General features: G+C 40.3%; 1 protein-coding gene across 4 annotated transcripts in view; it reads right to left on the bottom strand.

The window, feature by feature from the left end:
• The window catches only part of MTHFD1L (methylenetetrahydrofolate dehydrogenase (NADP+ dependent) 1 like), a 147,122-nt gene that overhangs the window by 37,439 nt on the left and 95,985 nt on the right, over window positions 1–13,698 (bottom strand). For 3 of the 4 annotated variants that reach the window (XM_080587992.1, XM_080587994.1, XM_080587995.1), the window contains 2 exons: window positions 9,828–9,935; window positions 7,923–8,075 (listed from right to left, as the gene is read on the bottom strand). In XM_080587992.1, coding sequence (XP_080444118.1) covers window positions 7,923–8,075; window positions 9,828–9,935 — 261 coding nt within the window. Of the gene's footprint in view, window positions 1–116; window positions 3,942–7,922; window positions 8,076–9,827; window positions 9,936–13,698 lie in introns of those variants that run through there. The other variant, XM_080587993.1, reaches the window with a different exon arrangement.

Raw genomic sequence — 13,698 nt, 5'->3', positions numbered from 1 at the left:
TCTCTTGCTATTTTTCCCTTTCTTAAATGATGCAGTTTTATCCATTCTCACCTGGAGTCACAGACTGTAAATCAGAGACAAAGGGAACGAAACGGACAGAAAACATGACCATGCTCACAGTTAGGTCTTACTGGAACAAACAACAAGGATCTTAATGACTCCCAGAGTTTCTGATGGCCTCAAGCAAACTGCTTTCACAGAGGTGCCCCCTTTGGCTGCATGCGTGGCACAGGTGATTCTAATTTTATTTGCCTTCACTAATGCCATCTGCAACCTTAAGACAGCTGCGCTGAGTTCATTACATACTGCTTCACGGGTCTGATAAGGGCAAGACATTAACAACCATGTTGAAGAAAACTGTTTCAGAGCATAATGAGTTGTCTTTGCTCCGGCATCACTTAAACTTGTCCACACTAGCCAGGCACTACCTTTGATGAAGGAATCAATACTGCCTGAGCTGATGTGTCAATTCAGCTAATCTTAACTGAAAACAACTGCTACTGTACTTCAGATCTACACACACCGGTTTAAGAAAATCCTGTCCAACAACTCTGACCTGCCGTACCTCCCACTGAACAGCACGGCTGACTGTGTCCTTCGCCCCTTTAGATGCAAAGCAAAGGAGGCTAGGTAAAATCACCGCATCAGGGGATGGGAGGCTATAAAAATGAAATTTCAGAGCTCTTCTGAATTCAGGGTATCACTTACTGGCTGCGGTGAAACAAGAAAGTCACTTTCCCTACGTGTAAATAAGTGCCTGTTTTAAGGAACCCATTCAAACAAACTAGTTTAAGTTAACAGTACCACATGCTTATTAAGTCCAAAAGCTTGAGCACAGTTTTACATTTGTATGGATATACTTGAAAATACCTCTGAAAAAGATAATCAAGGAAACATCATTGATACAGGAAATACACACAGGTCATTTTTGCTATTAAAAAGTTAATTTTCAAGTGTCTAGAGCCAAGTTTAAACATTTGCATAATAAAATTCTCCTCTGACAAGGCTTAAGGTTTGTAAGGTTGAAAAATATATATGGACACTGAATACAAAGAACTACTTTTACAATAGTTGTGCATTGTAATGGAGGCTGTACTGAGAGAAATTTCATTTACTCTAAACACTAAATAGCTTACCAAATCACGGGCTGTATTTTATTCTGTGGTATGTTGTCTGATGGTTTCATTCTGTCCCAAAACAACAAGCCCTCCTCCAACTATTCAGTTTGCTGAAATAATATACATGCCTACACAACATTTTTTTTTTTCCTTCTCAACCAAAACCAAAACAAAAAGTTCTTCAGTTCTGCTAACTTTACAAATGCTGGCCAGTGTGAAGGAAGCTGCAATAAAGCTGTAATTTAATTTTGCCAGTAGGACCAGCAATAGGATCCAGTCTTACAATCAGAAAAGGTAATACATTGCACTATATTACAATGTAGGTTCAATAATGCTTAGTAGGAAACAAAAAGAGCAGTCAAGAGAAGCATGGACTACACAGAATTTAAGTGCCTTGCCTTTCAAAAGTTACAGAGATGATAATACATTTTTTAAACCAACTAAGCTCTACTGTTTTTTCTCCCTTAGTCATCAGCAAGGCATGTCACTACTCTCCTGTAACTACGTCCCCCTATTACTCCAATGACTTCTTCCTGGACGGATCTTAGATCATGTCATTGTTTCAGCTAATACTTTTGGAATATCTTCAAGTCTCTCTTCCTCAGAGTGCCCTTTCCCAGTTCTCCACATATGTCCAAGATGCGTCTTCACGTCGTTTCAGAGGTATCTCCTCCCATTGGTATAACTCTCAATTTAACTTTTCCCTTTCTAGCCAACCTCACCCTTCCAATCCTCTCTCCAGTCTTCTGTTCCCATCTTTTCATTACAAAGAGCCATGATCATCCTTCACTCTTAACTGTCTCTTGGTCCACACACACAGGATGTTTTCAGAGGCTGCCACTTAGCTCTTTTTATTATAATCTACAACCCTTCCCTTGTCCCTTCAGCTAAATCATTCACTTGGGTCTATTTTTGCCTCATCTACAGTTACCCTTTCTGGCCAACCCAATACAGCCACAACCACATTATGCAATTCACAAAGTAACACGGGTAGATTTGTTGCTGTTGTACTACCCATCTCTCAGACTCTGGCTTTTAAACACACTGAACTAATGTTGACTGTCCTCACCTTGACTTCTCACCACTGATCTTACTTGCGTGCTCACCCCTTGCCCTGCCACCCCTACCCTGAATAATTCATCAGCCTTCCACCAAGCGTAACATCATTCAGCATTTCCACATGTGCATGCCTGGCCACTGTTCAGAATGATGTGTCTTGTGTAATTCAGAAGACCCCTCCCTCCTCTTCCCCAGGAGGAATTATACCTACCATAATAAATGCAAAGGCATATCACCTAATAGAAGAGCCCACAGGCTTTTCTATTCCTGTTAGTAATTTTCAATTGAGAACTACACAATTGCTAATCTATGTTTCCCACCTGAGTTTAACTTTTCTTTCCTGTTACTTTTTCCACACTTGTTACAGTTATCTCAAAACCAGCCTGCAAAGTCTAAGGGCTGCTAGTATTTTTTACAGCTAGCTTCTGAGCACTGCTATAATACAGCAACAATGCAACACTACAGACAGGTGCAAATGCCACATTACCAGGAACATACTTGGACTCGGAGAGGTCGGAATGCTGAATAGGGCACTACCCCCTTGAAAACCATATAAAAATGCACTATAAGCCAAATGCTTTACAAGGCAGATATAAATCTCACAACACTCCTGTTTTTGAAGAATCACCCTATGTTACGCAGATTGTCAGGAAGAGGCAGGCAATCCACCAATAATTATTCATTTGTCTCACTGGAGAGCCTGAGAGAGTGACGCAGTGACAACCTGGAGACAGCTAAGGCCTCACGCACCACTGGGAAATTCTAATTTCCCTTTGGTGGGCCTGGACTCCAGCTTGTGTTCAAAGAACACCTTCAAAACACACATAGCTCTTAAGCTCTTAACCACTATAAAAGAAGAAATTCATTCAACGGGGAACAATATTTTCCTTCTCAAAGCATTCATAAAAGGGTCTCTTCCTCCTCACAATATTCAGGTAATATTTTAGCAGGACAGTCTTGGCTTTCACCCACCAGTGAATTAGGGCTTTATAATTCCCATAAACTGATTTAAAACCCCTCCGGTTTGTCCCAGGAATCATTTCCCAAAGGGTATAATTTCAGAAGTGGTTCCAGAGGCTTGAAGCACTTTCTTTACGGGGAGAAACAACAAATAGTATTTCTGTAACAGACTATCCTTTCTTCAGAAACATTGGTATCTGAAGGATGTCAGTTCGCTGGAAGATTTTGGAAGCTGGTGGGGCTCCAAAGACACCTTCACTGGGAACTTGTCAGTGATTTAAAGCCATTAAAACAAAAGTGCATCTCTGGAAGAGGCTAATACATATTTTAAAATCTCACTGTGAATCAAATACAGCTAAATTATTTGCACTGGTGATTTGCTAAATGTCACTTCAGAAAGGTGAAAGAAGGCGAGTTTTACTTCTAAGACCAGCTTGCATTCCTGCACATCACTCAGAAGAGAACAACGGAAACGTGACTGAATGTGAGAAAGTACCAAAGTGCAATGTGTGGGGGTGGGGAGAAACACACATACTACAAAAATGTAGTAATTCTCCACCCAAGCATTGCTAGTGAATGACCTCACTGGTTTCCTACATGTACTCCAGCAGCCTTCCTGCCATCACTGTGTTGAGCCAAGCAATGATGTCAACAGTCCACCTGTGAGAGTGATGTAGCCCTCTCGGTCAGGGTCACAGAGAACTCGGATAAAAGCTGTGCCAGTGTTAATTAAATGCACCTCTTGTTTCACTGCTGATTTCCTCTGATAAGGTTCAGCTCATTTTTCCTGGAAAGACTTCCATGCTGAAAGGGAACCACAGCCAACTATAATACAAAACAAATATTACTTAGAGAATATGAAGACAATACACTACATATTTAGTTAAGAAAAAAAAACAAAGTCTGACAGTTCTAGGAAAAATACAAATCTAATTAATTTACACATGCTAATGACGAGGCTAAACTACAAATGCTAGTTAATGCAGATAGCTTATTTTTCAGCAGTACTTAACTCTTCTGTTTGTAATGCTCCTCCCAATTCAACTGGAGCAGATCTCTAACAATCTACTTTACCACCGATAAGTTCTGACAGGTTAGAGTGAGAGGAGCTTGTCCAGGAAAAACATGCTTTGAGAACGGAGTTCAGCATTTAATTATCATCAGAGTTACCATTACAACTTTAACAGACAAATCGTCCAATAGCATGTGTTGTGCCATCAGAAAGACCTCGGCTGTAAGAAGACTCCAAGCAGCTTAGCTATTAAGGATCCTTTTCCACTAATACAATTATCCAGCAAATAATGAAAGAAAAAAAAATTCCCTCTATAAAGAGATCTAACCCACTGTCATGACTGGATGCTTTCACCATATGCTGTCACCAGGATTTCTGTAGTCTTTTCTACTTTGTTGATGCAGACATTTTCAGAAAGCTTTATTAGTAAGAGAACTGTCAAAGGAAGACTCAGTTTAGTAATCTTACATGAAAAATATTCCTTCTTGAACAAGCCCTAAGACTTAATTGTTGACAGTAATATACACAAACAAAATCTTGAGCTGGCAAAATAGAATTCTACTTTTGAGAGCACTTTCCTATTACAAGAGTGTGTTTCCTGAAAATTACAAGCATCAATTCTGAAAGGCAACAAGTGGACCTCTTGCCATACTTTTAATTATAGAGAAAGAATTGTATCACAAAGGTGTTAGGAACATATTCGTATTCATTCAGATTTGTAGCAACTGTAAGAGTTCTAAGGAACGTTCTGTCCCACATTCCTTATCATTAGCAGTATTTTCCAAGTAATTAATGATCACTTGCTGTCTACTTACATTTTTTTCTCTTGGGGATCTTATGTCTCTACAGCACCTTACCCTAAAAACTCTTCTAGAACACACAACACTAAAAATATACTACCTACCCTGTTCCTTGTGTGGGAAAAGATCCATGGCTATACTACCTCTCACTAAAGTCAGGATAACTAACTTGGACATATTTTTTAAAATTTCCTTCAACTGGAAATCATATATTTATATGTATGTATAAAATGTCGTTCATAAGAACCGTATTTTTGATTCTAGGTGGCAAACCAAAGATGTGAGGTATGCCTTGAAACTCATTTGGTCTATACTGCTCCTATGAACAGTTCCTATAGATTTATGAGGCTGAACCTCAGCTAGCTTGTGTTGAGGAGGGCAGTGTGACTCATTCAGAAAGCTTAGCCCAAGAACATTTCACTCTGACATCCTACAGAATAGCTCCCTCATGGATTTGAAGCAGTTGCTGCCCATTCTTCATATTTACTCCTTCTCACAACTTTATGACACACAATTTCCAGTTCAAACTTGAATCTAGGCCATGAAGGAGATACTAGAACTTCTGACAAACTGTATTCTGTCACCAGTGATTGAGTCTTACATAATTTAAACATACAGCTGTGCTGGACTTCTGGTGGATTCACATCATGTAGCCACACAGAAGGAAAGCACATCCCCATGTCCAGTGAGTTAAAGTGACACAGCTTCCTGAACTCCAGGAACTCTCCTGGTCAGAAAGTACTTCCTTCCTTGTTTCAAACACTTGATTGTTTCAGAGGGAATTCAGAACAATAGATTAGAAACTTTCAGCCTTTCCTAAGTGTACTGCTACACAAGGAAATCAGGCCGTGCTCTGGGAAGATGAGATAACATTGGGAGAGGACTCTTATCCGGAAATGCAATAGCTTTTGCATCCCTTCTCTAGGACCATCCCATGAATCAGCTACATATAAGTAATAATTCATACTATAAGACGTCAGATGCAGTTCAACTATTGTTTGAAATAAGATGTGCATGGTTAGCAAAGGGCACGAGCAGTAACTTCTCAGATACTTTCATAAGCCATGTCGGGGACAAAATAGTAGGAGCTTCTTAATCTAAAGTCCATACTTTTAAGGAACAGTTAGAAAAAATGGATAATTGCCATTTTTAATACCCCATTGTTTACATCTCTAAAAAGGAGAAAGAAGGTGCTACTACTTCTGCAGTTACAAACCAATGCCTTTCCCACTATAACTTAGTTTTACAGAACGGGCAGAGAGGCTCCTTATAGCTGGGAATGGATTGGGCTCATCAGATACCACAGAAAAGCATTCTTTTTGATCATACCCTTTCCCCCAGCACAATTCCTTTCACGGAAATACACAATGGAAGGAAGACGTAGCATCTACAATATCATCTTAATTTCCTTTTACAACAAGGTCACCCACCTAGTTGATCCAAGAAAGCCAGCTGATGTGATTTTTTTTTTTTTTTGATTTTTAGCAAAGCTTTCGATACTGTCTCTCACAGTATCCTTCTGGACAAAACATCCAGCATACAGCTAGACAAATACATAATAAAATAGGTGAATAACTGGTTGGCAGGTTCAGCTCAAAGGGTAAATGGGCTTACATCAGGCTGACAGCCAGTCACTAATGGGGTTCCGTAGGGCTCCACTTTGGGGCCAGTTCTCTTTCATGTTTTCATAAATGACTTGGATGCAGGACTAGAAGGTATACTAAGTAAGTTTGCAGATGATACTAGATTAGGAGGAGCTGACGACTCCCTTGAGTGTAGAGAGGCCTTGCAGAGAGATCTTGATAGATCAGAGTGCTGGCAATCACCGACTATGAAATTTAACAAGAGCAAGTGCCAAATTCTGTACGTGGTACAGGACAACCCTGGCTATACATACAGACTGGGGGATGAGAGACTGGAGAGTAGCCCTGTGGAAAGGGATCTGGGGGGCTCTGGTCAATGGCAAAACAAACATGAGTTACCAGTGTGCCCTGACAGCCAAAAGGGTCAAATATGTCCTGGGGTGCATCAAGCACGGCATTGCTAGCTGGCTGAGGGAAGCAGCTGTTCTGTTCTACTCTGCACTGACATGGCCTCACCTCAAGTATTTTGTGCAGTTTCGGGTGCCATAACTAAGAAGTATGTAAAACTATTAGAGTATCCAAAGGAGGGATATGAAGATGGTGAAGGGTCTACAGGGCAAGATATATGAGGAGCAGCTGAGGCCCCTTGGTTTGCTCAGCCCTGAGCAGAGCAGGCTGAGGGGAGGCCTCATGGCAGCCTGCAGCTCCCTCACGAGGGGAGCGGAGGGGCAGGCGCTGAGCTCTGCTCTCTGGGGACAGCGACAGGACCCGAGGGAACGGCATGGGGCTGGGACAGGGGAGGGTCAGGCTGGGGGTTAGGGAAAGGTTCTGCACCCAGAGGGTGGTCGGGCACTGGGAGAGGCTCCCCAGGGCAGTGGCCATGGCACCGAGCCTGACAGAATTCAGGAAGCATTCAGATGACGCCCTCAGACAGTTTGATTTTTGGGTGGTCTTGTGTATAGCCAGGAGTTGGACTCAAAGATCCTTGTGGGTCCCTTCCAACACAGAATATATCAAGATCAGGTAAATACAGTTATTTAAAGGCTGCAAATTGAATAATCAAAGGAAACAGACATGTAAACATATATATATATATAATTTTTTTTTCAGGATTAGGGTGCCTATGTACCTCAGACTAAAAAACATCAGAAACAGGAACAATGGGAAGAGTCATTGTCTCAGACCCCGTAGTCAGAGCTTTTGTATATTACGTTTTCCTAATTCTCTTTTCGTATCAACATAGAGCTACACAACATGGGAGGATAAAATTATTATAAAAAATGAGGACTCACCTGGTTCTATACATTTTTAGTGACAAAGGGGAAATGCACTTCCCTATCAAGCTGGATCAGAAGTAGGGGAGTAATCAAGTTGAATGCTCAGCACTCACCGTTCCTACCAGAGGGTAGATGAATCCAGCTCCAATACTGGCTCGCACATCACTAATCGGCAAAATGAAACCAGTGGGAACACCCTTCCTCTCAGGCTGATGGGAGAGGGATAGGTGAGTTTTTGCCATGCAGATGGGAAGATCTCCAAATCCCTAACAGAAAACGGAAAGAAAATGAGAGAAAAATGCTTTTAAGATTAGAGAAAACACAGAACACATTTTCACTTTGCAATCAGCATTTCTATAAATCCTAAAATCTATATAAAGCAACAATTAACCTCAGTTCCTTAACATCTAATATTTCAGAAATGGACAGAATACTGTATTTTACACACTATTGTCTTTCAGCTCAGCTTTCAGCTCAGCTGAAAGACAATATGTCTTTTCAGCCCATACCTCCAAAGAGACTTGCCTGTAGTCATACACAGTTATTTGAGAGGATTCTCGCTCTACAGTTAGGTACAAAAGGTGCCTACACAAGAGTTAGTGTGTGCTATTTTCAGAAAAGGGTGCACAACAAGTACCACACTGAACAAGAAACCTACATTACTCAATACAATTCCAGAAGGGCACATCGCTCTAGACAATACTTCTTTCTGGGACTTAGTGACCTAGTTATATACCTAGACTGGGATTCATAGCCCCAAACTCTCTAAGAGTACCAACATCTTCTCAAGGGTAAAAACAAATGGCTCATAATGCTCACTTTGTTTTTAAATAGGACAAAAAGTGTAAGGTGATGGCAGCCACTTTACTTATGACAGTGCAGCAACTACTCAAAAAGTAGGAAAAAATCACGGAAAGGCCATCAGGAGCTTTCCCAACACGTTGTTTCCCAGGTTATCAATTAACCTTTAGTCAGGCACCTTCCACTCTTCTGTTCAATGCCTTAACAAACAGGGATGCAATTCACAAGGCCAGGAGGAGAGGCAGCACTGCAGGGAATTGACTCTATAGCTCAGTCCTGACGACAATCCTTTAATGACATTGTGAAAATATTTCCTAATACTGCTAACACTTGGACTAAAAGTGGATTAGAGAATCACAGGGGGAAAAGATAAAGAAACGGATTATTCTGCTTCAAGTAGACTAAGTAAGCTTCTTTTCCATCTAGAAAATCAAGTTCATTCTCAGTAGATTTACATTATAGAGAAGACGGCTATACTTCTGCTTGTCTGACCAATTTGCTGAAGCATGCTCAGGAATTTTTCCATGACACATCATCCATAGTTTCTATTTTCTGACAGAACGGCTCCAGCCATGTTTACTTGCAGAAGCTGTTACGTTTACAGAAATATATTCACCTCTCCACATGGTTTCAAAACTGTTTTCAAGCTGTAACAAAGCCCACTCCCGTATGTTTTAGGAACAGTGACCTATTTCACCTTCTAGCATTTATAATCCCTTGAAAATAACATGAATGAAAGCAAACAATTTCAAAGTGTTGGGAGCTTTGTTACTAAAATGTATAACTGTGCACAGGTCTTTTGTGTTGGAAAACTCATTTTTTGAAGGAACAAATGAACATTCATACGCTCATTCTCCAGCGACTACTTTTGCAGATGTGCAGTTGACACATTTAAAGCAGTAACCCTAAATTACCACTCTGCATAGAAAGCGCATTTCATCAGCAACCTCAGAATGATTCCAACCATCATTCATATCTTACATAGATATGTATGAAAGTTATAGGAAGATAACTTTCAAGGTGAAAACCATTCTGTTCAACCTAATCTAATCCACAGCAATCCATACTGACCTCCACAGTTCAACATCACGGGTAAACTCATGCCTTTTAGCAAGGCTAGTCTAAACACTCCGATTTGAGAATCTTTTTACCACCTCAGGTCTCTTGAGACTCTCATCTAACAGGTAACTGACCATGTAATTCACTGGTGTTCTTACCTGCCGGGTGTAACGATCAATTTGTGACTGTGCAGCAGGAGACAATTCTATATCTTGAGCTCCATACACCTTCTGAGCAATGATCCGTATTTTTTCAACAATAGGAAGCTGCAGAGACAGAGAAACAATACAAGTATGAACACAAGCCAAGAGAAACTAGAATCTTATTTGTTGAGTGAGAAATCTGAATCTCTCATTTAGGTTCATCCTTCTTAAACAGGCTTGCTAACAAGCAAAGGACACTCATGATGGATATGATGCTCGGCTACAGGTACATGAATTAGAATCATGATGTCAGCTACTCCATCATGTAGGATCTGTACTATTTGTGCATTACAGAGTTGGCAGCATGAAGTCACTAAACTCAGCTCCAAATGCTATTAGTATCCACATCACATTATTAATCTCAAATTGAATATGTGTCCTGCCCTTACAGCTTCCACTTGAAGGCAGATTCAGACTTTCATATTTAGGCCATTGGAAATCTTTTCACAGATTTTCAGCATACAGTTTTTTTGTGGAGAGGTCAGGCGTTTACTTTTTGTGCCATCATCTCTTTAGCGTAAATTCTCATTCCTTTTGTTTTGCATGGCCTTGAAGACAACAATTATGACCCCTATAGCCTATTCTAAACAAACCAACCTCTTCTGCTTCTTTCAGTGTGAACAGGACGATGAGGGATAGACTGCACTAGTTCAGCTACTTCAGTGCTGACCACAGATGGCCAGAGACGCATGCGATACCCCAGGGGACACCTCACCTGTAATTTGTACTCGAACATATTTAAGTCACAACACACGCAGAAGAAATGCTGAACAAAGAGACATCGCTTGGGAACAAAGACTTGGTAATCTCAAGCAAGTAATACACAAAAGGCACCAAAACACACGAAGTATTTAGTTTTATTCCAACAAGTGCAAGTAGTTGGCATGTGAATAACAGACTACCCAGCGCATTTATAGGAAGTTCCACAGTTAATCATATTTTTGCAATGCCTATCTAGAAGTAATGCTTTTTTTTTTTTTTTCCTGCAAAAATGCATCAGTTGAAGGGCCTGGGTCAGGCTGACCTTTTTTGTAGTTATGATTAAATTTTAGAAAAATGAAATTTTCAAGTAGTCTGCCTTTACATTAATGAAGACCTCCAGTAACAGAGACATCACAAGACAAGAAGCTTGCCAGGCTTTCAAACAGCTTAAATATAATACAGCTAAAAGCCAGTAAGTCTCAAATAGAATCCCTCCCTTACATAAGAAATTTCAGAGAAGGGTTTAAAGATGTACCACAAGACACCTTCTGAACATGCTGACTACATGATTATTGCACCTTAATTGGGTGGAATGATGTCATGTTCCTGACTTCAGACTTTTTAAATAAATCCAAGCAGGGCAATAAAATCTAATGAGGATTAGAGATAACACACTGCGAATATCCTGGATATAATTCCTGGCAGCATTAACCTGAGTAGAATACCTCAGTGACATGGATAGCCATCAGAAGACGAAAATTCCTCCAGGTTGATTATAAAGTACATTCATGCCCGCTGCAGTCTAGAGGGCAGTGGAAGAAATGCAAAACACATTTGTTAAGCTTGCCCTTTGGGTGCTTTTTGCTGGCAGTGAAGAACTAACAGAAACAGCAAAAGCAAAGGCAAGAGGAATTCCCCTACTCGTTATCGGTAGGCCAACATCAAAGCTAACAGCTTTCTGCTTAAATCTCAGTAAATGCATTGAGATGTAAATGCTCATTTAGATTCAATTTGCATTTGCCTCAAAATATTTCAAACTAATTTGACAGTAGCATAATTACTATGTCCTCAGCCTCCTTCCAGCAACTATAACCGTAGTTTCCAAACAGACTGCAGCAGGGTTCTGGCTAGCATCACCACAGACTGCTTTAACGAAGGCAGGGGCACCCTGTCTCCCAGGATGTGCTACGCTTCTTGCATGACTGAACCTGAGCTGGACAGTGCGACTGTATCCTACAGATTTATTTTTATTTTTTTTTTTTTTAAAAACATCATCATCATCATTTTGGAAAATTTTCAAGCCAGTAACCACACCTCAAATTTTGCAAATTTAACCTCAAAAGAATCACCAGTTGGAAAGCAGATGCAAGAGTGTGACTGGCAAACAAAACTGTTTTTCTGAGACCGCCACATGTATATGTCAAGTGGGTGAGGCAAGCACATGATGTTATAGACGAGTTTGAGCCTATTTAACCTCACAACGCATGTAGATGAGACTTGGCTGAGCACAACCCAGACAGAAATCAGCAGGGAGGCACACATTAACACAGCCCATGTATGTGCACACTGTCGGAATATGCTTCCTTCCTGAAGTTTCAGAAGTAAGCAGAAGAGTCCATTATACTGTGCTAAGGATCCACCTGCTTCTTAGTATTTAGTGGGATCTTCAAGGGATCATCTGTTTAGAATCATAGTGTGTAAGAGCATTTTGAGCTAAAAAGTTTTCTGTGTGTCAGTTAGCAAGCAATATTGCTGGAAAATTTAATTTAAATTTAACTTACAAAAGTATTCTCCAAAAAAAAAAAAAAGCCACGTACTAGATTATACGAGAAATACAAATTCATTTCAGGTGAAAATAGCATAATGGTACTTATTAGAAAAGAAGTCCTTGTAATTCAAGAGGGTTTTTACGCATTCGACAAAGTAAAACTCTGGATGTTTACAGGACACTTGTAGGAACAATTCTACATTGTTCTTGTCTGGTCTTTATGGGCAAGTTTAGCTTTAAGTTCTCAACAAATCTGTTGATTAATCTGCACTTTACCGTGGAAATACTTTCACTGATGGGAACAAGGATCCACCATATGTAGCAATGCTTCACAGTGCTAACTCATATGGAAAAGAGTTTAGCTGAATTCAAAGGGGCTGAAAAATAATTTAGTACCTAAATAATTAAGATATTTTAAGCAGGATTTCTACTCCAGCTGATACCGAGCTTCTAAAAAATCTTGTGAGCTACCTAGTCATACCTTAAACACCTTGGTCAAATATCTGCCAGCAGAAGCCACATCTCTCAGGCATTTAGGAAAAATAAGTTTTTCTGTATGTCATGTATTTCATCCAAGAATTTCCTACAATAGCCCAGGGCATTCCTGAACTAGTTGTTCATTCACGCTGTGGAGTTCCCTTCCTTGGAGATCTCCAAAAGCCATCTGGACATGATCCTGGACAGCCTGCTCCAGCAGGGAGGTTGGACCAGATGACTGCCAGAGGTCCCTTCCATCCCCAGCCAGTCTGTGATTCCTACTCTCAAAGGACAATGCATCACCTTCAGCAGCACTGATGCAACTGTTTGCAAGTCCTCATTAAAACCTTCTCAATGAAAGGAGAACAAAAAGTCCTGCCTGGATGGTGTGTGTTGAGCTGCACCTTTACAAACACTGACTTAGCTCCACAGCACCTCTGCTAACTGACCTGCTATGGTGACAATGATATTTATAAAATGTGCAGACAACTCATGTGTCAAAAGTATGTAAGATTTAGGATCAGCAATAAAAGCTGTTCCTGTTTCATTTCCTTTAAGGAAGGTTATGAATGTTATGCAACTAAGTAAATTTAAGTAGAGGACAGGTGACAGCTACACAACAAACAACATGAATTTAGACAAAAACTGACTTTTATAGAACGCAACCATGTATTAGTACTAATGCTGATGGAACTGTGGCTTCTTCAGAGAATTCTTTTCAAATTCAGTTTTAACTTCTCAAGAAAAAGGTGTCATGAAATGCTCAAGGTAAACGTATACTGAATGTAAGAAGGTGCTACAGGGCCACACTGTACGAATATCTGCTGACAGCTAAGTAGCTTTGGTGTTGCTCTGAGAAACAGCTGATCATCCCAGCCC

This window comes from Anser brachyrhynchus (assembly GCF_964034855.1).
Source record: "Anser brachyrhynchus genome assembly, chromosome: 3".
In the NCBI taxonomy this organism is placed as follows: domain Eukaryota; kingdom Metazoa; phylum Chordata; class Aves; order Anseriformes; family Anatidae; genus Anser; species Anser brachyrhynchus.
Note: the sequence above shows the minus strand (reverse complement) of the source record. Positions and strands in the feature narration are given on the sequence as shown.